The 25,871-nt window shown below is 38.2% G+C and overlaps 2 protein-coding genes and 1 pseudogene across 2 annotated transcripts; all 3 read left to right on the top strand.

Annotated features, from left to right (window-relative positions):
* Window positions 1–1,008: 1,008 nt before the first annotated feature.
* On the top strand, window positions 1,009–7,342 carry LOC143881076 (putative glycerol-3-phosphate dehydrogenase [NAD(+)] 1, cytosolic). Its single transcript, XM_077384075.1, has 5 exons — window positions 1,009–2,400; window positions 3,584–3,805; window positions 5,383–5,630; window positions 5,841–5,980; window positions 7,048–7,342. Exons 1-5 carry the CDS (start codon window positions 1,743–1,745, stop codon window positions 7,169–7,171), a joined length of 1,392 nt encoding a protein of 463 aa, XP_077240190.1. The 5' UTR covers window positions 1,009–1,742; the 3' UTR covers window positions 7,172–7,342.
* A 578-nt stretch (window positions 7,343–7,920) lies between these two features.
* Window positions 7,921–9,685, top strand: LOC143880630 (glucan endo-1,3-beta-glucosidase pseudogene; annotated as a pseudogene).
* A 5,204-nt stretch (window positions 9,686–14,889) lies between these two features.
* On the top strand, window positions 14,890–18,216 carry LOC143882109 (glucan endo-1,3-beta-glucosidase-like). The gene is made up of 2 exons (XM_077385517.1): window positions 14,890–15,046; window positions 17,049–18,216. Exons 1-2 carry the CDS (start codon window positions 14,956–14,958, stop codon window positions 17,993–17,995), a joined length of 1,038 nt encoding a protein of 345 aa, XP_077241632.1. The 5' UTR covers window positions 14,890–14,955; the 3' UTR covers window positions 17,996–18,216.
* The last annotated feature ends 7,655 nt before the right edge of the window (window positions 18,217–25,871 follow it).

The raw sequence follows: 25,871 nt of genomic DNA, 5'->3' as shown, positions 1-25,871 counted from the left end.
ATTGGTGTATTATCCTATCGGCCACCATCCATACCATTCTAATACTGTCTTCTTTAGGTGAATATGAAGATAGTATACTATCTCATAACTCGAGGGAAGTTGAGAAATGACGATGCAAATTACGTCATTATTCAGTGTATAATCTTTTGACTACCTCAATAGAATATACAATTTATTATCTAGAAATCCCTGGAGACTACTAGTTATGTCTTATGGCATTATTCAGTGTATAATCTTTTGACTACCTCTATAGAAAATATACAATTTATTATCTAGAAGTTCTTACGGTTAATTATTGCATGTCTGCTGATGTGTCACCCTTGTCTCCTCCCTGCAGAATTCAAGCCAAAAACCACAAAAAGGTAGAATTTTGCTCTCTCTCTCAATTCCTTCTCTCTCTCTCTTCTTTGTCTCTCTATATTGGCAATGACACTCCCTACCACTACTTTACGAGGTCCACAATCAAATGCTACTTATCACTATTCTACAAGATAAGATCCAAGTAAATTCAATGCTTGTCCTATTGACTACTTTCACCACTATTATACAAGGTAAATACCTGCAACCAAACAAAGCCTAAGGTAAAATAGAGGCCCATGGATCATATTCTACTTTCAACACAACATAGTGGTGGATCTAAAAAGACTATGGAATGTACATTGAATAATGTGTATAGACTATGACATGATCATTCCTCACTTTAGTTAGTGTATTATTTGGATGTGGAGATTTTTTTTTTTTCGGGAATTTTTTTCTTGAAAAGTTTTTTATAGATTTTATTTTCTTGAGAATATTTCTACTGTTTGGTTCACATCCTTCAATATTTTGTTAGGATTTTTTTTTTCCAAAATTTTAAACCATGAATAAAAAATTCCTAGTAAATGAGTTAACCAAACAAAATAAAACTCATTTCCAGGAAAAGTTTTTCGGAGAAAAGAGAATATCCAAACATGCCCATACCCATTTCAAGAGTACGAAACAAATCAAATTGAAGATTTGAAGGGGAAGGAGGCAGCATTAAAGACCGTTGGAACGGTGGCAACATCAGAACTTAATGAGAGCACCCCTCCCAAGTCCCAACAATGTGAAAATTAATTCCCTCTTTTCTTGTTTTCATATGAAACCTGTCATTTCATTACATGCACTTCTCATGCCTCTCTATCTATCTCTGGCTTTTTTATTTTCACTTTTTTTTTCTAATCTTCTTCATACCCTGCGTTGATTTTCTAAAATCTCGAAATACCCATCTATCCACTATTCTTGTAAGTTGTAAGTTGTAAGTTGTAAGTTTGTAACTACAATGGAGGGAATTAAAACCCTGGTCGGTTGGTGCAGAGGAAAATAAAGATACAAACAAAGTCCCATATCGATTTCAAGGTGAATTTCTTTTTATTATTTTTTTCAAACTTAGATGGGGTAGATGGCCAACCCCCCAGCGGAAATTTCGAAGTAATGTTTGAATTTTTTGAGGATTTGGCGTATGTTTTGGTAGGAATTAAAGGAAAGGAGAGATTTGAGATAAACCCATTTAGGATTGTTTATATAAAAGAAGAAATCTGTTTGAGAAGAGGTCCTCTATACAGTAGTGTTTTTTTTCGTTTGGATTTGGTTAGGTATTTGAGTATTGGGAGAGAGAGGTTCTCTATAGAGTGTTGCTGTTTTTTTATTCTTTAGGATTTGGTTGGTTGATCTTTTAGAGGTATTCAAGTATTGGGAGAAATTGATTTTGCTTAGGAAGAAAAATGGTTAGCAGTACAGAAGGGGTACCTAATTATGTTCATTCAAATGGGTCTGTTCATAAATCAAATGTTACAGAGGAAAAGCTCAATGAATTGCGAAACCTTCTAAGAAAAGCTGAAGGGGAACCACTCAAGATTGTCGGCGTTGGAGCAGGCGCTTGGGGTAGTGTTTTTGTGGCAATGTTACAAGATAGCTATGGGCATCTTCGCGAAAAAGTTCAGATTAGGATATGGAGAAGGGCTGGCAGGTCAGTCGATAGAGCCACCGCCAAGCATCTATTCGAAGTGATCAATTCTAGGGAGGACATATTGAGGCGCTTGATTAGGCGTTGCGCGTACTTGAAATATGTAGAGGCAAGATTAGGCGACCGGACATTGTATGCAGACGAGATTTTGAAAGATGGGTTTTGTTTAAATATGATTGATACGCCTCTTTGTCCAATGAAAGTTGTGACCAATTTGCAAGAGGCTGTTTGGGACGCTGATGTTGTTGTGAATGGTCTGCCATCAACTGAAACCCATGAGGTCTTTGAAGAGATTAGTAGGTATTGGAAGGAGAGGATCACTGTTCCTATTATTATATCTTTGGCGAAGGGTATTGAAGCTGCACTGGAGCCTGTTCCCCATATAATAACTCCCACACAAATGATCAATCGTTCGAGTAAGGTTTCTAGACTGTTATTTTTGGGTTCATTTGATTTTTATGTTCTATGCCTGTTTTCTTATGCAACTTATATAAATGAGTGTTGTTGGCTTTATCACTTGCAATGAAATTCCTTGTCTTGATTTCCTTTCATTTATCTTACATGTGTTTAGAAGTAAGTAGAAAGCTTATGTTGTTGATTTCTTGATCTGGTTGAGAAATAAACAGTTGAACAAACTGTGCATTGATTGTTTTAGTGGGTCGTCTATACTTACCCTACCAAATATCAAGTGGATACGCAATCTATCTGATAGGGCCATGTTTTTTATGATCTATCTGCTCTTTAAATCTAAAAGGGCAAGGGATATGCTGCCATGTCTTGGCATGGTGAACTGTTAAATGTCGTAGAATCTAGAAGAGATGATGATCTCATGAGAACCTCGAATGGAACATGCATTTTTCTAATTATTATGAAAGATTTCCTGCACAAATATCAGATTGAGAATTAGTCCCATGGGATCTGGATTTGTGATAATCCAGCTTAAAAAAATAAAAATAAAAAATAAAAGAATTAGTCTTGTACAGTTGTACCCTTACTTCAACCCAGCCATTTATCTAGGTCTTCTTTGCTGGAACATAAAAAAAACTTTTATGTTCCACCAGACATTCTGTACTTCATAGCCTTGGATCTTGTTAAATTATTCATTAAGATGACTATAATTATCCTTGACCATTTGCAGATCCATTTCTGTATGTTAATCTATGCTTTCCTCTCATTGTTCTTTGGGCTCTGCTAAATAGATTGATGATATTTTTTTTTTCTGTTAATAGTGATGTAGAGACGTATGATACCGAGTTTACATCCCATTTGATATGGGATTTATTTATTTCACCTTCATAGTACTTACATCACCCTTCACTACAATGCTATAACTTGATATTGTAGTATTCAGTACTTGGGTTCTATTGTCAGAACATACCTTTTCCACAGATTTCAATATTATGAGAATTTCTATACTTTGTTCGCAGAAAGCAATGGCTTTTCTATAGCTGTCCTCAGTATATCTACTTATTTTTATATTTTTTTTTCTTGCTATCATCCTTCTTGGGCTTTCCTGGAACTTAGGCATCTTTTCGCTTTTTTCTTAATCTTTGTTAAGGTTTTTTTTTTGTTTCCCTAAGCTAAGTATGTGATTTCCAGCTGGAGTTCCTTTGGAAAACATTCTTTATCTCGGAGGGCCAAATATTGCTTCAGAGATTTACGACAAAGAGTATGCTAATGCTCGAATATGTGGAGCTGAAAAGTGGAGGAAACCTCTTGCAAAGTTTTTGAGACAACCTCATTTCATTGTGTGGGATAATAGCGACCTTGTCACACATGAAGTTATGGGTGGCTTGAAGAATGTTTACGCTATCGGTGCTGGTATGATTTCTTTTTGTCAAAGCTTTTAATAATATTTAAAAATTAGTAATGAATTATAATTTTCACATTCTTCATGAATTTTTTCTAAAGGATTCATTTAGCCGACCCCAACTAGTTTGGGACAAAGGCTTTGTTGAGTTGAGTTGAGTTGAGTTGAGTAATGAATTAGAACTTGAGAATCAAGATCATGTTTGGTACTATAGTAGTACACCTCACAATCTATCTTGTTGAATTTTATATATGGTTTAGACTTTATTTGTGAACCTATATAGGGAAGATCATCATTCTTGTACACATTATGGTAAGAAAGTGTCTTAGACAGTTGGAAAATGACACCTAAACCTTGAAGCGAATATTCAGGGTCATCAGTCCCAGATTGTAGTCTGCCTTATAAGAAGTCCTCATAGATGCAGTATACACGCCCAAGTGCATGGAATTTTATATGGTGAACTTGTATACATGTGTGTAGGAAAAAAACTAGGAGGTGCCCACGTTATTGGGTGATCTAAACCATTCAAAAGTTGGGCCTCGACATGTGTGTCCCATCTGTAGGTCCTGCGTAGACATGTGGGAAGTGGGTCCTGCACACCCAAAAAAGAAAAGACAAGGTGATTTAGTGCAAGTGTAAAAAACACGGTAGTGCCAGTATCAGTAGCTTGACTGATATCTGCGTGCCCATGTTTTGATAATGGGATGAACCGCCTTGTTGTGGGCTTTGAGTTCTAAACCCTATAACTGCTTTCTCTTCTTTCTTCTTCCTCCTCTACTTTCTTCTTTATTTGTAGATTAGCTTCAAGATATATCATTTCTTCTTTTATATTAACAATTTTAATGCCCTCTCTCAAAGTATTCTTCTATGTGCTTACCTTCTTATCTATTTTATCAATATAAATTTTCATTCTGCTTGTGATGTCTATGGGTTAGCTAACACTTTGTGATTACTCTTTAAGGCTAGGGAAACCCAACTACTGTCAAGTGAATTTCTACTCATAAGAGATTGCATAATCAACCTAGATCGTGTAATCTTGACAAAAGGTCTAACAAGATCATTTGTACAGCAGTAAACTTTCAGTTGAGTTTTACATAGGAGAATTGCTTAATATCATATGGCTAAAAAATGTGGCTTCCTTGGGCAAGTAGATGCAGAGATAGACAAAACCTTCAAAGTTATAGATATGGAAGCTTCCTTTGTGCTCTTGCATGTATCCCCACTTAGAAGCCAATAACGGGGCTGTAGCTTCCTGGCTTTTTTGAATTCTCTTAGTGGCCTTCCTTTCCATTTCAATCTAGATCCTTCTTATTTCAGTAATGATCTAATCGAGTCCCTTCTTAGTTTCTTAACGATCTTCTCTGTTTTCATGTTTTCGATGCTTGCTTTTTACTTAGAGAACTCATCTTGGATCAGAAACATATACTTATATTCTTTCAGTTTGTAAATATCTCAACCTTATGTCAACTATATTAGTAGCTATTCCTATCTATTGGACTTAAATGTAATCTGAGTATTCTTTATTTCTATTGAAATAAGTAATTCATGACTCCAAACGGCACTCACTTTTCAATTCATGTTTCTGCAGGAATGGTAGCAGCTCTAACCAACGAGAGTGCCACTAGCAAAGCAGTATATTTTGCACACTGTACATCCGAAATGATATTTATTACTCACCTATTGGCAGAAGAACCAGAAAAGCTTGCTGGCCCTTTGCTGGCAGACACATATGTAACCTTATTAAAAGGCCGTAATGCATGGTATGGCCAAATGTTGGCCAAGGGGGAACTGAGTCCAGATATGGGTGATAGCATCAAAGGAAAGGGAATGATTCAGGTGCGTCTCTGCTTCGTATGGGAATTTATTTCCCATGCACATACAAGCATATTTCTCCTAATAAGATAACTTAGAAAGTCGAGGAAAGAGAAGTTTCTGAGTAGGTAGATGCAATAGTAAATGATTGGCTACGTGTCGTTCTCATATTCTTTTGCTGTCAACTCTTTCTGCCTTTCCAGTTAACAATACTGTGTCTCTTTTTCTCCTCAGGGTGTCTCTGCTGTGGGAGCTTTCTATGAGTTGCTCAGTCAGAGTTGCTTAAGCATTTTAGATCCCGGAGGCAAGAAGGCCATCGCCCCAGTCGAGCTTTGCCCCATTTTGAAGACGCTTTATAAAATTCTGTTGACAAGGTCAATGCTTATTCCCTCATACTTTTGCTGTCACTGGATAATTGACAATTTGTTGAAAACATCTTGAATTGCTACTGCTCTGTTATAAACTTTAAAAGCCCAGAATAATTCAAAGGTTCTTTTTTTGAAATAAATGCTAATTTTCCAAATTAAACCAAAATCTTCCAAATTAAACTCGAATTCGATCGATAATTCATCACTTCTTTGTTTATTATGTGTACGTCTTGTGAGAAATTCAAAATTATTGAGAATGACATTGTAGTGAAAATTAAACTCACATCTTAGTCTAGAAAACATGTTCTTTACCATCCTTCCATATGCTTATCGTTATTTCTAATTTAGAAAATAGGTTATACATTTGTGTTGTCAATAATACACACAATTTTCTGAATTTTTCTCATACTATGTACTATACACATGCAATTTTCTGAAATTTTTTCAGACTATTCCCCAACATTTTCCAAAGTTTATGAACATTATGGCTCAACTGTTATTTCCGAATTTGAACTTTGTAACTATGGTTTCAACTCTTATTATGCCACCTGGTGTAAGCATGATTGATTATCTTGCAAATACACATGAAGATAAATCAGATTCATCTGACAATTCTACTCATTTGACACAAATGTTTCTGTGAGAAAAATCATTTGCCTTGTTTCAAGTTTCAACACAATTTGCCAAGCTTTAACTAACCTAGAATTAAAAAACATGACACAGTGATGGCCAATGCAGGGGTGATATGTTCATTTTTCTTTGGGATTGAGCTAACTGGCAGTGTTTATTGAATTATGAAAGGCACTAATTGCTCAAAACTACCACAAACATCAAATGAGTTTTGCTGGATTTCTACGGTTTAACCTGATGCATTTGATCTGGTAGCCACAAAATCCATATTTTTCTGAGTGTTACGCTATAGATATAGTTACTTGATCTTTTTGTTTGGTTGTTTCTCTTTGTTATTTTCCCATGACACCAGTCCGGTCTCGCCTTTAGTTTCTCCTTTATTGATAAATACTATCATTCAAAGAAAAAAAATAAAATCTGATGGATTTGATTTGGATTTATAGGGAGCTTTCATCGGTGGCACTTCTTCAAGCTTTAAGAGACGAAACCATGAATGATCCTCGCGATCGCATTGAAATGGCTCACAGTTGTGCTTTCTATAGACCATCACTTCTAAGACAACCTTGACTATCACCTTCTCCAGTAAGCCACATTAGTTTGGGTAATAAATTCCATTGTAATGTGTTAATTCATTCAATTTTTAATCTGCTTGAGTGGGGTTGTAAAAGGATTCAGTTGTTCTGCAAGGCTTATTATTTTAAGAAATTAACTTCAATTATTATGGGGTTTTTGAATCAATCTTTGAATCAATCAAACGATAATTACTCGAAGAATTCAGAAGGCTGAGTAGATCTGTTTGTATGCGCCATATCGCTGAATTACAAGAAGTCATGTACGATCATGCTCTGTTTCCTAGTTTTTATTTACTGTGCCAAAAAAAATCAGTGCCATTTCACGAGAACTAAACAAAAACATATCAAAGGTTTCTGGCAGCTGAAGTGGAGGGGAAGAGCAGGTTGTGGCTGGAATGGGGAGAAGAGATGCCAAGGGTCAGGGCTTCAATATCTTGGAGCCCAGATTACATTTCAAAAAACCAAACAAATCATAAATCCAACTTAGTGTAATGGAGCAATGAAGAATTTTGGTGAGTTGGCTAACATATAAAAGATTTTGTTTGAATGTGGGGATACATTAGACATTGGTTAATGGTAAAGAAGGGGACAGACGCAAAGAACCAATATGAGAAATATCGGTATGCTGTCCATTTGGTAAAGTGGCAGGTTTAGATGAAAAGGGACAAACATTTGATAACACGGAAAAATCAGAACCATGAGGTCAATAGCACCACTATCATTAATCCAAGTGGACGGAGAAACATGAAGAGAGGATGGACTCTTAACAATAAGATGAACTGCATAATTGGAGGTAATTGGGGTGATATGAGATAGTAGCTTCTGGTGTTGATCTAGTGTTAATGTCTCTCTCTCTCTCTCTCATGCATTTTAATAACTGATATCTCTTACTTTTTTACCAATTGCTTTATTGAGTGTGGGAATTTTGTAAGGATGAAGAAAGTGACTATTTTTTACCCTAATCCTAAAGCAGAGACAGAGGAACAAGCAGATTTATATTTTTCTTTATATTTGATCTTATGTCATCTATCGAAGATATCCTCTAGAAGGGACTTAGGGAATCTAGATCCTTACCCTCTATTTACTTCAATTCTTCTAACATTTTTTTACAGCTCATAAGGGTTGTTGCCCTGTTGTCAAATTGAAACATGGATGGAATAATTTGCTGCTAAGGATTTGCTAAGGTCCATCGCAAAAGGCATTTTGCAGCTGGTCTGTCGCATACCACCTCGTGAATGGAGACAACACATTCACGAGGTTGCTGGTCTGATATGCGACATCTGGGCTGGCCCTTAGATTATTTAAAACCCTATAAATCTATTTAAATCTCTATAAATCTAAAGCTTTCTTTACTATAAAAAACCTTACAAAGTTAAAGAAAATTTAGTGCACAAAGAAAACGCCTTATATTTTAAGGTTAGGCAACATTTTTAACTAATAATTTAGTCATAAAAGTAAACATTTTTCACATGGTAGCGCTTAGCCATTATTTGGATAGATCTTTATATAGAACGCGAAATAAATATCGGACTGATGAGACTGTTGGGAAAATCCAGCAGCCGGAAATTCAATTGGCGTTTGCTATGGAGACGTCGGTGACAATTTACCTCCCGCAACGGAAGTTGTAGGTCTTTATAGATCACGAAATATCGGACTGATGAGACTCTACTGGGAAAAGCCGGACGCTCTACAAGCGCTTAGAGGATCCAACATCGGAGTCCTTCTCGATGTCTCGAATGAAAGACTCCAAGAGTTCGCGACCAATTTTTCAGCGGCAAATTCGTGGGTTCAAGATAATGTAACAAAGTACTGGCCCAATGTGAGGTTCCGATACATCGCTGTTGGTAATGAGGTAATCCCGGTCAGTTCGCTCAGCATGTACTTGGGGCAATGCTAAACGTTGAAAGAGCAATTGTATTGGCGGGTCTACAAGACCAAATCAAGGTGTCCACCGCGGTATCGATGGGAGTCCTTGGAGTCCCCTACGCTCCCTCCCAAGGGTCTTTTTCCAATCAACCTCTCCCATACTCAGAACCAATTGTTCAGTTTCTAGCCTTCAATGGGGCGCCACTCTTGGCCAATGTGTACTCTTACTTTAGCTACATTGGAACCCCTCAATACATCTCTCTTTCGTATGCCTTGTTCACTTCGTTTTCAAGTGCAGTAAATGATTGGCCAATTCCAATATCAGAACATGTTTTGATGCAATTGTGGGTAGTATCTACTCCGCACTAGAACAGGTGGGTGGGACCAATGTCGAGATTGTTGTTTCGGAGATGGTTGGCCATCGGCAGGTGGGACCACGGCAACTATCGAGAATGCTCAGATGTACAATTCGAATCTGATTCGACACGTACAGAAGGGGACACCACAGAGATCTGGAAAGGCCATAGAGACTTATGTGTTTGCCATGTTCAATGAGAAGTTGAAGCAACCACAAGGGACTGAAAATAATTTTGGGCTTTTCTATCCAAATAAACAGACAGTGTACCCAATCAACTTCTCTTAGAGACTGGGACAGGAATGTCTAGGGTCCTTAAATAGTTTTATGTAATTTTTATCCCAAATAAGCCTTTTGGCCCCGACTACTTTTTCACTCAGCTTTAAGAAAGTGTAACATGAAGGTGAACAGATTAGTGTTTATGGTTTTGTTGGATTTTATTTACCATTAAGGTTTTTTTTTTTTAAAAAGACTAGCGTCCGCATTACCATGTTTTGATAATTACACTAACTCACCTTGTCTTTTTCTTTTTAAATTGATTTTCGGGATTGCGATAACCGTTGACAGCCGGTTAAATTCTAGATGACAAGGTGAGTTAGTGCAATTATTAAAACATGGTAGTGCGGATATCAGTAGCCTAAAAAGTATAAATACATAACAATTTTATGAGAAAATGAAAGAATGCTTGTCATGTAAATTGCTTTCTAGTTAAAAAAAAATGATTTTTTGCTGATTAGTCCCTACATGGCAAAATAATTGCTTATTAGTCCCTAAGAAAAGCATATTTGCTTAACAGTCATACTTTTAGAAAGTATTTGCCAAAAGGTCCCTAAAATTCACGAACTTCAATTTTCTCCATTAAAAATTTTAAAATGGCAAATTTACACCCCAACCCATTTAATCAGTTTTAGCGTTTTTGGATTACCCTTCCAATTTTTTAGGGAAAAACTAGGAAATAAGCAACAATATTATCTCTTCCAATATTTACTTTCCCTTTGACATTCTCCCTTCTTCTTCTCCTAAGAGTAGAAGCCAAACCCTAGTTCTTATTCCCAAAACAAAACTAAAACCCTATTGTATTGCAACCGATGGCAGTGATCAAGAACACCGAGACCTCCAATTGTTTGAGATTTCCCTAGCAAGATGGATTAGTCTTCTCTTACAAAATGCCTTCTACTTAGTAGGGCTGGCAATTAAACCCGCGAAAGAGGGGATCCGCCCTCCCCCCCCCCCCCCCAACTGGGCGAGGATTCCTCGATTCAAGCGGGGACGGGGATTGAAAAAATTCCCCGAAGAGGGGACGGGGCGAGGATGGGGATTGCTCCGGTCCCGCCCCGCCCCGCTATCCCAATACAAAATTGAATTTTCTGCTAATGAATTTAGATTTGTCGCTTTTAATTTGGGTAGCTGCACTTGCCATCAAACAAATTTCCTTTGGAATTCTTAAATTTTTCCTAATATCTTTTTCAAATGCATTTTTAGTAGAATTTTTCAATTAAAAAATCCATCAAACATGTTTCACCGTAGTGTGCGGGGCGAGGATGGGGAGTAGATTTTCCCCATGGGGCGGGACGGGGAATGCAACATCCGGCCCCGTTGGATTGTAGGAATTTTATTGGAAAAGTTAAGATAGGAAAAAAAATCTAAAATTTCTTATTACTTACACATAAAAAAAAAGATAAGGTAAACCAACCCTATTCAATTTTTCGGTTAGGGACCTTCGGTTTATGATGTTATCCCTCTAAATTAATCAGACATAATTCCTCAATGAAAAAAATTTCATAGAAATAATTTTCCATGAGAGATATTTTCTTGCGATCCAACCAAGATAGGAATTTCTTAGAAAAATTAGAAACGAAAAATATTCCTAAAATTTCTTACTTTATTTATCTATGAAGAAAAGATAACTCAAACCGAGCCTATTTAATTTATTTTAGAGGGATATTTATTTTTTTTAATTCCTAAAACGATTTTTTTGTTGAAGGTTTTTTGACAAGAATATTGGAAGAGATAGTATTGTTGCTTATTTCCTAGTTTTTTTCCTAAAAAATTGGAAGAAAATCCAAAAACCCTAAAAATGGTTAGATGGGTTGCGGTGTAAATTTGCCATTTTAAAAATTTTAACGAAGAAAATTGAAGTTCATGAGTTTTAGGGACCTTTTAGCAAATATTTTCTAAAAGTAGAACAATTAAGCAAATATGCTTTTCTTAGGGACTAATAAGCAATTATTTTGCCATGTAGGGACTAATAAGCAAAAATCCCTTAAAAAAATTGCTTTTTGTTCGATTCATTTAATGGGAAGGACTTGCAAAAAACAGTTAACCACATGTTTTGAATGCCTCAAAACTTATAAACAACTCTAGGACTTATTTAGAATAATAAACTGTCTATAGCTCTGTCTATTTGGGAACACATGCAAACTATTGAAGCTTGTCATTATGGATTTAGAACTACACATATTCTGTGGGAAATGATATTATTAACCCCCTTTTCTTCCTTGGGCCACCCTCTCTAGTGTATTTATGACTACACTTTTTACACTACAATGGTGTTGCCCGGGGAAGAAAAGGGGGCGAATATATCATTTCCCATATTCTGTATATAAGTTTGGTGTGTTTGGCTTTGAAGTCCTCATTGGTAGCTGCAACTTTGAAGCGTTAGCCACATTGAAGTTTTTCTGTAGTTTCTAGTTCTTTTCTTTACCAAGATGGGAGAGTTTCTAGACAGTTTTCATCTGCCTAATTTGTCATTGTCTATTGCATTTTATAAAGTACTGCAGTTATAAGACCAATAAACAGAGGAAAGTGTTCCTGAGCTATAGCTCAGATAAGCTTATCTATGAGCTATAGCTCAAAAACACATGTGACCTCACATTTTTGCGGGGATCCAAAGCATTCATTTGGAAGGCCCTTCCACGGATATGGTGCGTACCAAAAATCAGTCCTATACGATCATCCTAACCCAATCGGGGGGGGGAATGGACAGACAATGTGTGTCCATGTTTCTGCCCATTTTTCCCTCCACAAATAGCAGGGGTAGGATGATCTTATATGGCTTTGGATCCCCCAAAATATATGGGGCCACATGCGTTTTTGAACTATAGCTCAGATAAGCTCCGATAAGCTATAGCTCAGGAACACTTTCCTCAATACCATTATTTGATACTATTAAGGTAACAAGCTTTAATACTTTTTCCTATTTATGCTTTCCATTTGTACAAAAGGGGAAATAGAAGATTATAGATGAGCTTCATAAATATTAAATGCTATGTTGGGCGATGATTATTAACTTGCAGTGATTATGTCAAAATATAAATCTAACTTTGAAGATTGAAATGATTGGGAGTTATTTTTTTCTTCATGGACTATTTTGATAGAAGCTTGAACCTAGCATACTCTAATAGTAATAGAATCGATGAGGATCATCGATCCTGCTGGCGTCATGATCTCCTATTGTTCTTAGGACCATCGAGGTTGGGGTAGTACTTCTTTACTATAGAACTGACCTGATCATCGATAAAGATTGTTGATTCGTGGGTTTATAGCTGTCCAATCACCAATCTCAATCATCTAGTCTGAAACATATGGATCTTAATGATTCAATAACATATCTGAAGGTGTCTATCATTAATCCGAGCAAGCCGAATTCGATGGCCTGAGTGATCTAATCATAAATCTTAAGATTTTAACCATTGATCTAACGATTCGGTCACACTCCGATTACTACTAGAACATCCACCCCTCGATCGTCTAAGATGCGCATGCATGACCGACCTAAAGTGGGGCTGGGTATTACATTAGTGACCGGTGCTCCGGCTGCAAATTCATGGGTCTAGACAAACGTAAGGGACTATTTCCCCAATGTGAGTTTTGTTTATTTAGACTTTAGAGCACCTAAGGGATAAGCATGGAAAGATAAAGATAAACATGGAAGGATCTTATCCCAAATTCCTAATCCAACACATACTGATATCGTTGAGAATGTTATATAGATGACGAAATGAACCTTGGAAAACAGCGAGATTTTTTATTTTCCCAAGCTGAATTTTCCATTGATAAGAGAGTCAATAGAGCAAAAGGAGAGTCACCATTTGGAATTGTGTATGGGTGAGTATTGAAACTCATATTAGATTTAGTATTATTGACAAAGTTAGACGGAATTAGTGCTGCTGAAGATAATTTTTCTGACAAATTGTGACAAGATATGTTGATGTCAAGAATAAATTAGAGGAAATCAAATGCTTCTAAGGAAGTTATGCTGAAAAATTCAAGCATTTGAAGGTGTTCAAGGAAGTTGACTGGGTAATGTTTCATTTAGGCCCTGCTTGGATTGTAAGAAAAACATTTCTGATGGAAAAAAGTTTTCTTGGGAAATTTTTGTCTTCCACTATTTAGAGGGAATTGATATAATTATGGTTAATTTAGAGGGATATTATCATGAATTGAAGGTCTCTCTAACTAAAAATTGAATAGGATTGTGGCAAGTTATCTTTCTAGTGTGTAAAAATAATAGAAAATTTAGGAAATATTTTTCCTTTCCTATTTTGTCCACAAAATTCTTGCAATCCAAATTGGAATCAACATTTTCAAGCGGGAAAATACAACAAGTTTGAGAGAGAGAGAGAGAGAGAGAGAGAGAGAGAGAGAGAGAGAGATTTACTTATTACTAATTGCGAAGGTAATAGTTGCACAAACTCAGCTTGCCTTTTATTTGGCTTTTGTGACGTTCTGGGGAATTTGAATAAACTTTGACAACTGTTTAAATAAAAAAGACAGAATGAGTTAGTGCAATTATGAAAACATGGTAGTGCCAACATCAGTAGCCAGGTGAAATTGGGTGGATTTTATTAATATCTCCCAGAAGTCTTTGGTTCACAGCGTGGATAGTTAGGAGCGTCACAACTCACAAGAGGGTCAAGCACGCCTTGTTGGTGTAAAAGTCCCTTCCTCTCATTCTCACTCATTTCATTTCCTATTTGAAATCTCCATCAATTCTAATATTCTATTGCCCACATTAGTGTCTTGCACATGTTCCATGTGTATTTGTAAGTTCTAGATAAGACCATAGAGTTTTTTTTTTCTTCCGTGTAAAATTGGGCGAACAACAAGGATGACCTTAAAATTGGGTGAAAAATGACAGACTTGACCTAATTCTTGCCCAAAGAAAAAATGGAATGAGTTGAGATCTTAACAAAGAAAAGAAGAGATAAATACAAGAGGAGAAACATAGACCTGGAACTAACTCTTGAATAAAAACAAGAGAGGGAACTTGAAGAAAGACGTTACGTATTCTTTGGTTAGAGAGAAAAGATCTAGAGAAAAATCCAAGGCTATAGGGATAGAGAGATAAGAGTTTCAAACAACTCAAGTACTTAGTTGGAGACCAAGCATTGATGGAGAGATTGACTTGGCACAAAGGTGGGGTTGCTGATTGTTAATGTCACAGGTAATGTACATATGACGTAGGGCTGCTAATGCAAAAATAGCAGTGGTTTCATGCTTTCATTTACCTATATATAAGAGGCAGTTGTGTAGGAGGTGAGGTATTAGATATCTCCATGGCTACCTTGTCTATAACTAGTGGCAACCTTTCCATGGTTTCCATAATGTTTCTTATTGGGCTTCTAATGCCCACCCTACAAATTGCAGGTCCCCTCCTCCCTCTCTCTCTCTCTCTCTCTCTCTCTCTCTCAAATTGTAACGTATACACGCTTAGACCCTGTTTGTTTGGGATTATGATAACCGAGGGTGAGCCCTCAAACTGATTATTGGACTCAAAATGAATGTAATTTGAGTCCAATAATCGGGATGTTGGCTCACCATCGGTTGTCATAATCCCAAACGAACAGAGCCTTAGCTGGACGTAATGTGGTACACCATAGTTGTGGCCCATGGTGTTTTATCAATGAATGCCTCTGATAGAGATTTATATGGTGTAAGCCCATATAGTCCAGTATTTTTCAAAATGGTAATTTATGAAGTACACCATAGGATGATCCAAACCATCCATTTGATGGTCCACAACGAAAATAAGTTGTGCCCAAACAATCATTTCATGGGATGATCCCAGCCCTTCGATCAATAGATGAACTGCATATTATTGTAACCTCTATAGATCGGAGGGTTGGGATCAACGTATCAAAGTGATATTTGGGGCATAACCTATTTACATTGCTGCCCATCAAAGGGATGTCTTGGATCATCCTATGGTCTAAGCCGTAAAGTCGGTTGTTGTTGATCGAATATAAAGGGACCCTGATTACAAACAGCTACATAAGCAATTTTGCGGAAAGCAAAACCGGGGCTCACGTTTGTAGGAGAGAACAGCCACAAAGGCTGATGTGCAGATCTTGTCGTATTCATTTAATTCATTTGTGTTGGCTGTGTCTCTCCTGCAAAAGTGAACTGCCAAATATGGCTTTTCACGAAATTGCTTGGCTAATCCCGTACATATAATCTCATGTAGATGATTTTTTCACCCCCTTAGGATAGTACACCGCACTTTTAATGTGAACTGTGGGCAGACTTTAACGCTTTTTGACGTCAAATCATGTAAAGAGCGGGGTGTATTATCCTACAAGGGCCGAAAAAATCATCCCCCCTAATCTTATTGATGAAATCATACGGTGTCCATGAATTGAGTTGAGCCTAATAGTGCTGTCCTTGATAGTTGATATTTGATCCAACTATAGCCTCAGAAAAAGTCGGTGTGCCAATTCTTTCGATTTTCATTTGGGAAATGTCATCGGCACTACTTTATTGTGATGATCGCACTCCTCATTTTATTAAAAGTACGGTATGGCCCGCATCATAGGATGATCCAAACCGTCCATTAGATGGGTCACAGCCTAAATAGGCTGTGCCCCAAAAATCATTTCCATAGATTGATCCTAATCCTCTGGTCTGAATGTTAGAGGGTCGATCCTAACACTCTATAGATCGGAGGATTAGGATAAACCTATGGAAATAATTTTTGGGGCACAACTCATTTAGGGTGTGGGTCATCTAATGGACGGTTTGGATCATCCTATGGTGCTCGCCATACCGTACTTTTAATAAAGTGAAGAGTGCTATCATCAAAATACAGTAGTGCTGATAACATTTCCCTTTTCATTTTTATGTTTGAATTTGGATTTAAAAAGAAAAAAGAAATAGAAAACCAAGAAGCTGATTAATTTCTCTTAACAACGTGGTGCATGATGATTGTTGGTTTCTCCCTTGGTCTGATTCTCGCTTTGCTTGTCATTTTCCTTCGGTTATCATTTAAAATTTACTGAGTTTCGATTGAGAAAATTTGATCAAGGGTGTTCTAATAGTTATTGTAAAGAAAAATATAAGCAAAGCTCTACATTGGACGAACAAATATCCAATCAAGACGATTGTAAAATGATAAACAATATAATGTCTACATTGATGATGGGACCATTAATTTGTCCATCAATCGTTATTTCAAAAGAAGGTAAACACTTTCAAAATGGAAGTGAAAATGACCAACGATTAGATCATTTTCACAATGTTTGGGCGTTTTGTGGGAATTCGAGCTGTCTTCCTTGTTTTTTTTTTTCTTTTTTTAAACAAAACGGATTTCTGTTTTACTAGCACCCATTTCAAAAGAATAAATTTTGAAGATCATCAATGGTTTTAAATGCAGGTGGACAATCCATCGGCGTTTGCTATGGAACCGATGGCGACAATTTACCTCCAGCACAGGAAGTCATTGATCTTTATAAATCACAAAACATTGGACGGATGAGACTCTACATTGAAAATCAAGCAGCTCTCCAAGCACTAAGAGGATCCAATATCCAAGTCATCCTAGGCGTTTCCAACACCAATCTCCAACAGTTCGCGACCGATCCTTCGGCTGCAAATTCGTGGGTGCAGACAAACGTAAGAAACTACTGGCCCGATGTTAAGTTCGGATACATCGCAGTCGGTAATGAGGTAATCCCCGGTGGGTCCGCTCAGTATGTACTCCCCGCCATGCAGAACATTCATAGCGCACTTGTATCAGCAGGTCTACAAGACCAAATCAAAGTGTCCACTGCAGTCTCCACCGGGGTCCTAGGAAACTCATTCCCTCCCTCCCAAGGATCCTTTAGTAATGATGCACTAACTTACTTACAACCAATTGTTCAATTTCTAGTCAGCAATGGGGCTCCACTATTGGCCAATGTGTACCCTTACTTCAGCTACGTCGGAGACCCTAATTCCATCTCTCTTCCATATGCTTTGTTCACTTCGCCGTCCACTGTAGCAACGGACGGCCAATTCCAATATCAGAACCTTTTCGATGCGATCATGGATGCTCTCTATGCTGCTCTGGAGAAGGTGGGTGGGCCCAATGTGGTGATTGTTGTTTCTGAGAGTGGTTGGCCATCGGCCGGTGGGACCGCAGCCACGATCGATAATGCACGGACCTACAATGCAAATCTGATCGGACATGTGGCGCGAGGGACTCCAAGACGATCTGGAACGGCTATAGAGACTTATGTGTTTGCCATGTTTAATGAGAACCAGAAAGCAGCCGGGACAGAACAGAATTTTGGGCTCTTTTACCCAAATAAACAGCCAGTTTACCCAATCAGTTTCCCTTGATGAGTGGGATAGTGATTTGTGAGGGTCAAGTTTTATGAAACTTTTTTCTTAAATAAGACTTTTAGTAATGGCTATGGCCACTCATTTGAATAAAGACGACCAAGAAGGTGCACAAATTACTGTTCTAGTGCCCTTTTGTTTGTACTTGTTAGAAAGAATAAACATATGTTATTGGAATGAATGAAAACTTAGTAAATTGACATGAATTAATTTTAATACTCCATTCTGGCGCTATTGCAAGAATTTTAGTTGCTCTAGATTTTAATTACATTGCAGTAAGAACACCCATAGGGCCCTTAAGAAGAAACAAACTTTTTCTACCAAATTTTGATTTGAAGAAAGAAATTGTTTTCATTCAAAACTTTTTTTACCATATTTTGTTTTGAAGAATGAAATTGATATACAAATTGTTAACATAATATTTAAAGTCTACTGAATTGGCGTTCCCATGTTTTATTTTCCGAAGCTGAATTTCCCATTGATAAGAGAGTCAATAGAGCAGTAGGAGAGTCACCATTTGAAATTGTGTATGGGTGAGTATTGAAACTTATATTAGATTTAGTATTATTCACAAAGTTAGACGGAGTTAGTGCTGCTGAAGATAATTTTGTTAGGAAATAATCCTAACGGTGGATGTGGCTTTTGCAAGATCGATGGTCAAGATCATTTGGTTAGTTAATTGGTTTTGTGAAAAGTCATTAATGAAAAGACTTTATGTGAAAATGTATGAACGTAAAGATACGTTTGAGGAGAGGGATGGGCGTGATGAGGAGTCGCATCTCTTCCCACAAACGCTTATAAAAGGGAACTCTTGGGTCCTATTTGCACACAACAAATTCGTTTTGAATCTTTGAGAATCCACGCTTGAAGAGAAAGAAACCGGTCCCCATCACCGACGGTTGTGTAGCGAAGAGAAACTCAGAGAGAAAGAAAAACCCAATTCATGGCTTCCGGTATGATTTTTCTCATTTAAATTCAATCCATATTGTTTCTGTGATTTTCTCAATGTTTAATCGCCAAGATCTGTTGCCTCTTACATGTGGTATCAGAGCCACGGTTCTAGCGAGAAAACGGCGAGAAAATCTGATTAAAAATTTTTATTTATTTTTGGGAATTTTTGACATCGCCGAAAAACGGCGTGCCGCCGGAAAACGGTTGCTCCGACTGGTGATTTTCCAGTATGGATGTGAAGTTCGTCGAGAGACGAGTCCAATGCAACAAACGGTGCCTAAATCCGATGTCAAACGAACCCAGAAATTGAAATTGAAATTTGTTGTTTTTTTGGGATTTTCTGAAATTTGTAACTGCTGTTGTAGAAGATGATGAATAGTGATGGGCCGCGCAGGCCCGTTAAGGATCCATCAAGGATCCGCGATTTTTGAAAGGCCCAGTTAACAGATAAGGCCCATAAAACCTGTCTGGGCCCAGCAGACCCAACCCAAATCGGCCCAGGGACCTTTTTTGGGCCATTTCTGGCATTTTTTGAGGTTTTGGGTCCGGCTAATATTGGTTCTAGGGGTTTGGAACCCTCCTGAACCCATTTTTGGAGTCTGTTTTTTCATATGAGCACTGTATTATATGGTTACAGTGTAAATTCAACAAAATTTGGTTTTATTTGTTTGATTTTGAGTCAAATTATTTTTGGGTTTTGGGCCGGGTAAATCCAGATTTAGAGGATTTCCACCCCTCTGAACCCAAATTTGATGTCTGTTTTTCATGGAACTTGAAAACGGGTTTTATGTACACATGTTTGTACACTTTGTTCATTATTTTAGTTATGAATGAACAAAGAATTGTGATTCCGATTGGGAAGCGGAATCACTTAGGATTAGTGGTTTAAATAAAGAACAGTGTCGCATATAGTGACACATTATGAACTACAAAACCACTTTAAATTCCGTCCATTTGTCCAAGAGCAACACTCAGCCCAATGGATGACTGTTGCTTTGCACAAATATGCGGTGTGAGAGGACTAGGCCTGGATAACTTGGTTTGGGGTTGCGCTTCTGCCCAACGGTGATGTGTACCTTAAGTATAGAGTTATTTGGCCCTAGTTAGTCTCATGGATGAGAGCCAAATGTGTGTCGTGGCACGGCCCAATGGACGACCCATGATGATACGCTGGTGTCTCCCTAGAATCACATTTATGTGTTTCTGTGATTCTAGGCAATCCAACTAACTTCCCTAAAGATAAATTGACTTAAAAATGGAGCCACTTGTGTATCGTGGCATGGCCCAACGGACATCCCACGGTGACACACCGGGTGCTCCATCAAGAACACACTTATGTATTTTGTGTTTCTGTTTACTTTAGTCATTTATTTTAAAGTTGGATTACATTAAATCGTGGATTTTACTGAATAAACTCCTTTTGTGGATTTAAATGGTGTCTTAGATAGTGAGCAAAATTGTAACTGTCTGTCTTTTTCGTCTACAGCATTGAACCCTAGTTCTATCTCTAGTTATTTGTCCGGGATCGAGGTTTTGAGTGGGACTAATTTCGGAAAATGGAAGGATCATATTCACATAGTCTTAGTTTGTTTGGACCTAGATTATGCACTTAGGAATAACAAACCTGAAGTGCCTTCTAATGAAAGTACTGCTGCGGATTTGGCTACCTATGAAAAATGGGAACGGTCAAATCACATGAGCCTTATGATTATGAAAAACACGATCTCTACCTCTATCCGAGGAGGCATCCCCGACTCAGAGGAAAATGAGGAATTTACTGCTAGCGAGTACCTACAGGCAGTAGAGGATCAGTTTAAGGGATCGTCTAAGGCTCTTGCCAGTACACTGATGATGAAGATGATCACTATGAAGTACAATGGTAGTAGTGGTGTGAGAGAGCACATTATGCGAATGAATGACATGGCCTCCCAGCTAAAGAAAATGAACATGGAGATCTCTGAGGGTTTCCTTGTTCATTTCATGATGACATCTCTTCCTGCGCAGTTTACTCCATTTAAAATTAATTACAATACGCAGAAAGAGAAGTGGGAAATGAGTGAACTCATAGCCATGTGTGTTCAAGAAGAAGAGAGGTTGAAGACCGAACAACCTGAAAGTGCTCATTACACCACAGAGGGAACATCAAAGGGTCACTTCAAGAAGAAAACCAAAGGAAAGGGCTTTGGGAAAGGCAAGAAGAAGGTAGCAAGTGGTTTGGCTCAGGGCTTGACCGGTGGGATGAAAAGTCGCATTAGGTGCCATTTCTATAAGAAACTTGGTCACATAAAGAAAGAGTGCTCCAAGTATGAAGAGTGGCTGCATAAGAAAGGTAATAATTCAGTTTTTGTTTGTCATGAATCTTTCCTTGTAGATGCTCCTAGAAATACCTGGTGGATAGATACAGGTTCCACTATTCACATTTCGAATTCCTTGCAGGGATTTCAAGAGAGACGGAGACTCAAGAAAGGGGAGCGAACCATTAAGATGGGAAATGGAGTAGAAGCAGACGTCAAGGCTATTGGCACTTTTCGTCTTGTATTAGATAGTGGCTTCATTATGTATTTGGAAGACACATTTTATGTACCTGCCATGAGCAGAAACCTTATATCTGTATCCAAACTTGTTTCCTTTGGATTTGAATTTAAGTTTGGGAATAAAGGTTTTACATTACTCCATGATTCCAATGTTGTTGGTTCTGGTCCTCTTGTGGGCAATCTATATATGATTTATTTAGATAGCTCGTTTGCACATTCTCTGTTATCCATGCATGTGAATGAGGAAATCAGTTACCGTGGCAATAAACGGGGTCGAGTTGATGAAAACTCTTCCAGTTTGTGGCATAAGCGTTTAGGCCACATTTCTATTAGTCGTATGGAAAGACTGGTGAAGGATGGAGTTCTTCCTCCTCTTGACTTTTCTGATTTCGAGATTTGTAGGCAGTGTCTTAAGGGTAAACAAACCAAAACTAGTAAGAAGGGCGCCACTGGGAGTACCGGCCTGTTAGAAGTTATTCACACTGATATATGTGGGCCATTTCCTACTCCTGCCCTAAGTGGCGAGAGATATTTCATTACCTTTATCGATGACTTTTCACGTTTTAGCTACGTCTATCTCATCAAAGAAAAGTCGGAAGCACTGGATACTTTTAAGATCTATAAGGCTGAGATTGAGTTACAACTTGACCGGAAGATTAAGGTTGTGAGGTCCGATAGAGGTGGGGAATACTATGGCAGATATTCCGATACGGGCCGCAGTCCAGGTGCGTTCGCACTTTACCTACAGGAGAACGGTATTGTCGCTCAGTACACGATGCCAGGTACACCTGAGCAAAATGGTGTTGCTGAGAGACGAAACCGTACTATTATGGATATGGTGAGGAGCATGATTTGAAATTCACCATTGCCTGAGTCCTTGTGGGGAGAAGCATTGAAAACAGCCGTTCATATGCTAAACCGTGTACCGAGTAAAGCTGTGGCTAAGACCCCTTATGAGTTATGGGCCGGTAAAAAGCCTAAGCTAGGATATTTGCATGTTTGGGGCTGTATGGCTGAAGCCAAAGTTTATAACCCCCAGCTGAGAAAGTTAGATGCTAGGACCATCTCTTGTTACTTCATAGGTTACCCTGAACGGTCTAAGGGTTATAGGTTCTATAGTTCTACTCATAGCACCCGGATTGTAGAGACAAGATACGCTGTATTCTTAGAGGATGGTGATCTCAGTGGGAGTTTTGTGCCTAGGTCACTTACTTTTGAGGAGAACCGGATATTTGTTCCAATACCGGTAATCCAAGAAAGAGTAGTGTCGATTCCTCCACCTGAGGATATTGATTCACCAGATGGCACATTCGAGGTTTCACCCCACATTCCTGATGCTCCAGCAACGATTGTCGCTGAGCAATCTGTGCGTAGGTCACAGAGAGAGAGGAGGTCAGCCATCTCTGATGACTATGTTGTCTATCTAAACGAGTGTGACTACGACGGTGAAATGGATAATGATCCACTTTCATTTGGTCAGGCCATAGCGACCGATCAGCTAGTGGCTTGAAGCCATGAAGGATGAGTTGCTCTCGATGGAAAAGAACCGTGTCTGGGAACTCACCGAGTTACCTAAAGGGGTCAAGCCTGTAGGCTGTAAATGGGTCTTCAAGACCAAAAGAGACTCTAAGGGCGGTATTGAAAGATATAAGGCCAGACTAGTCGCTAAAGGGTTCACTCAAAAAGAGGGAATAGACTTCAAAGAGACTTTCTCTCCAGTATCAAGGAAAGACTCTTTGAGGATAGTCATGGCTTTGGTGACTCATTATAACTTAGAGTTACACCAGATGGATGTGAAGACTGCTTTTTTAAATGGTGATCTTCATGAAGATGTCTATATGATTCAGCCTGAAGGTTTTAAGGCTGAGAGCGAAGAGCACTTAAGCTGTAGGCTTAAAAAGTCCATTTACGGACTTAAGCAGGCTTCTAGGCAGTGGTATCTGAAATTTCATGAGGTAGTGTCTAGTTTTGGGTTCAAGGAAAATGCTGTAGATCAATGCATATATCTTAAGGTTAGTGGGAGTCGATTCATCATCCTAGTGTTATATGTTGATGATATACTACTTGTCAGTAGTAACCTAGGCCTGCTGAAAGAAACAAAACAATTCCTCTCCAGGAATTTTGATATGAAAGATCTTGGTGAAGCTTCCTATGTTATAGGAATAGAGATTCATCGAGATAGGACTCGAGGATTGCTGGGATTGTCTCAGAAGACTTATATAGAAAAAGTCCTTAAGAGATTCAGCATGGAGAGGTGCTCCCCTAGTCTTGCCCTTATAGTTAAGGGTGATGTATTCAGTCAGTTACAATGTCCCAGGAACGCACTGGAACGGGATGAGATGAGACATATTCCTTATGCTTCTGCTGTTGGTAGTCTCATGTATGCTCAGGTCTCTACCCGTCCAGATATTTCATTTGCAGTTGGCATGCTTGGTAGATACCAAAGTGAGCCAGGTCTGGATCACTGGAAGGCAGCCAAAAAGGTTATGTGTTACCTGCGAGGGACTTCAGATTACATGCTCACATTTAGGAGATCGGATAGCCTTGAGGTGATTGGCTATTCTGATTCCGACTTCGCTGGTTGTCGGGACACCCATCGGTCCACTTCTGGTTATATTTTTATGCTTTCAGGAGGACCTATTTCTTGGAGAAGCGTCAAGCAGAGAATGACGTCTTCATCCACTATGGAGGCAGAGTTTATTTCATGTTCGGAGGCTTCGGCTCATGCCTTATGGCTGCGAAATTTTCTTTCAGGGCTTAATTTGATTGATTCTATTGAGAGGCCGCTGAAACTTCTCTGTGATAATTCCGCTGTGGTTTTCTTTTCCAAGAACAACAAGTCTGGAGACGGCTCAAAGCATATAGATTTAAAGTATCTTGTTCTGAGGGAAAGAGTTCAGAATCAGCATGTATCTGTGGAATACATAAGCACCGCACTTATGTTGGCGGATCCCTTCACTAAATGCTTGTCACCAAAGCTCTTCAGAGAGCATGTAGCGCGCATGGGATTGGTTGACACTTTTGATAGCCTATGATAGTGGGAGTCTGCATTTGGTATTGAGATACACTGTTGTGATCACATTATATTTTATGATTCTGATATATATTATGATTATTTTCTACCGCTCCATTTCGTGCACATTTTGTAAATGGATTGTTAATAAGAGGTAGAATGTGTCTGTATGACTGTTTTGGACCATGTTTACATCTTATGCATGTATACTTTTACATTCATGTTAGTAAGAATTACTAATAATATAATCATGGGGTAGGCTATTGGGTAGAGTTGGTGACCCAATGGTTACATGGTTTATTGTTGGTAGTTTTGCTAAACGGAATGTTGGGTTTATTATCTAACTAATTTAAAGTTATGATCCTTATGTTTGGCTCAAAGATCTTGCTAGCCAAGTGGGAGAATGTTAGGAAATAATCCTAACGGTGGATGTGGCTTTTGCAAGATCGATGGTCAAGATCATTTGGTTAGTTAATTGGTTTTGTGAAAAGTCATTAATGAAAAGACTTTATGTGAAAAGGTATGAACGTAAAGAGACGTTTGGGGAGAGGGATGGGCGTGATGAGGAGTCGCATCTCTTCCCACAAACGCTTATAAAAGGGAACTCTTGGGTCCTATTTGCACACAACAAATTCGTTTTGAATCTTTGAGAATCCACGCTTGAAGAGAAAGAAACCGGTCCCCATCACCGATGGTTGTGTAGCGAAGAGAAACTCAGAGAGAAAGAAAAACCCAATTCATGGCTTCCGGTATGATTTTTCTCATTTAAATTCAATCCATATTGTTTCTGTGATTTTCTCAATGTTTAATCGCCAAGATCTGTTGCCTCTTACAAATTTTTCTGACAAATTGTGACAAGACATGTTGAGGTCAAGAAGAAATTAGAGGAAATCAAATGCTTATAAGGAAGTTATGCTGAAAACTTCAAGCATTTGAAGGTGTTCAAGAAATTTTTCATTTAGCCCTGCTTGGATTTCATCCCGTGGGGCCCACTACTATGCTTATGTTTCTTGGCTCTGTGCGTGCCTCTCTCTCCCTTTGTCTTTTCCGTTCTTTCTCTATAGGATGATCCAAACTGTTCATGTGATGACTGACAATGTAAATAGATTGTTCTTCAAAAAAACATTTCCATACGATGATGGTAGACCTCCAACCTATATAGATTTCCACATATGCAGTGCCTCTATAGATCACAAGGTTGGGATAATCTTAACAAAATTATTCTTCCACCTCAATTGGTGCCCATTGGTGCCCATCAGATGGACGGTTTTGATCATCCTATGAGATGGTATAAAATATTCATTTTATATAAAATTTCCTCCTAAAGAAAATGGGTAATGATATGCTCTAAAATGCTAAAGAAAAAATGGTTCAAGGA

Source organism: Tasmannia lanceolata, unplaced genomic scaffold (genome assembly GCF_043159265.1).
Source record: "Tasmannia lanceolata isolate RefF3 unplaced genomic scaffold, GAP_Taslan_0.1 ptg000007l, whole genome shotgun sequence".
NCBI lineage: Eukaryota > Viridiplantae > Streptophyta > Magnoliopsida > Canellales > Winteraceae > Tasmannia > Tasmannia lanceolata.
Note: the sequence above shows the minus strand (reverse complement) of the source record. Positions and strands in the feature narration are given on the sequence as shown.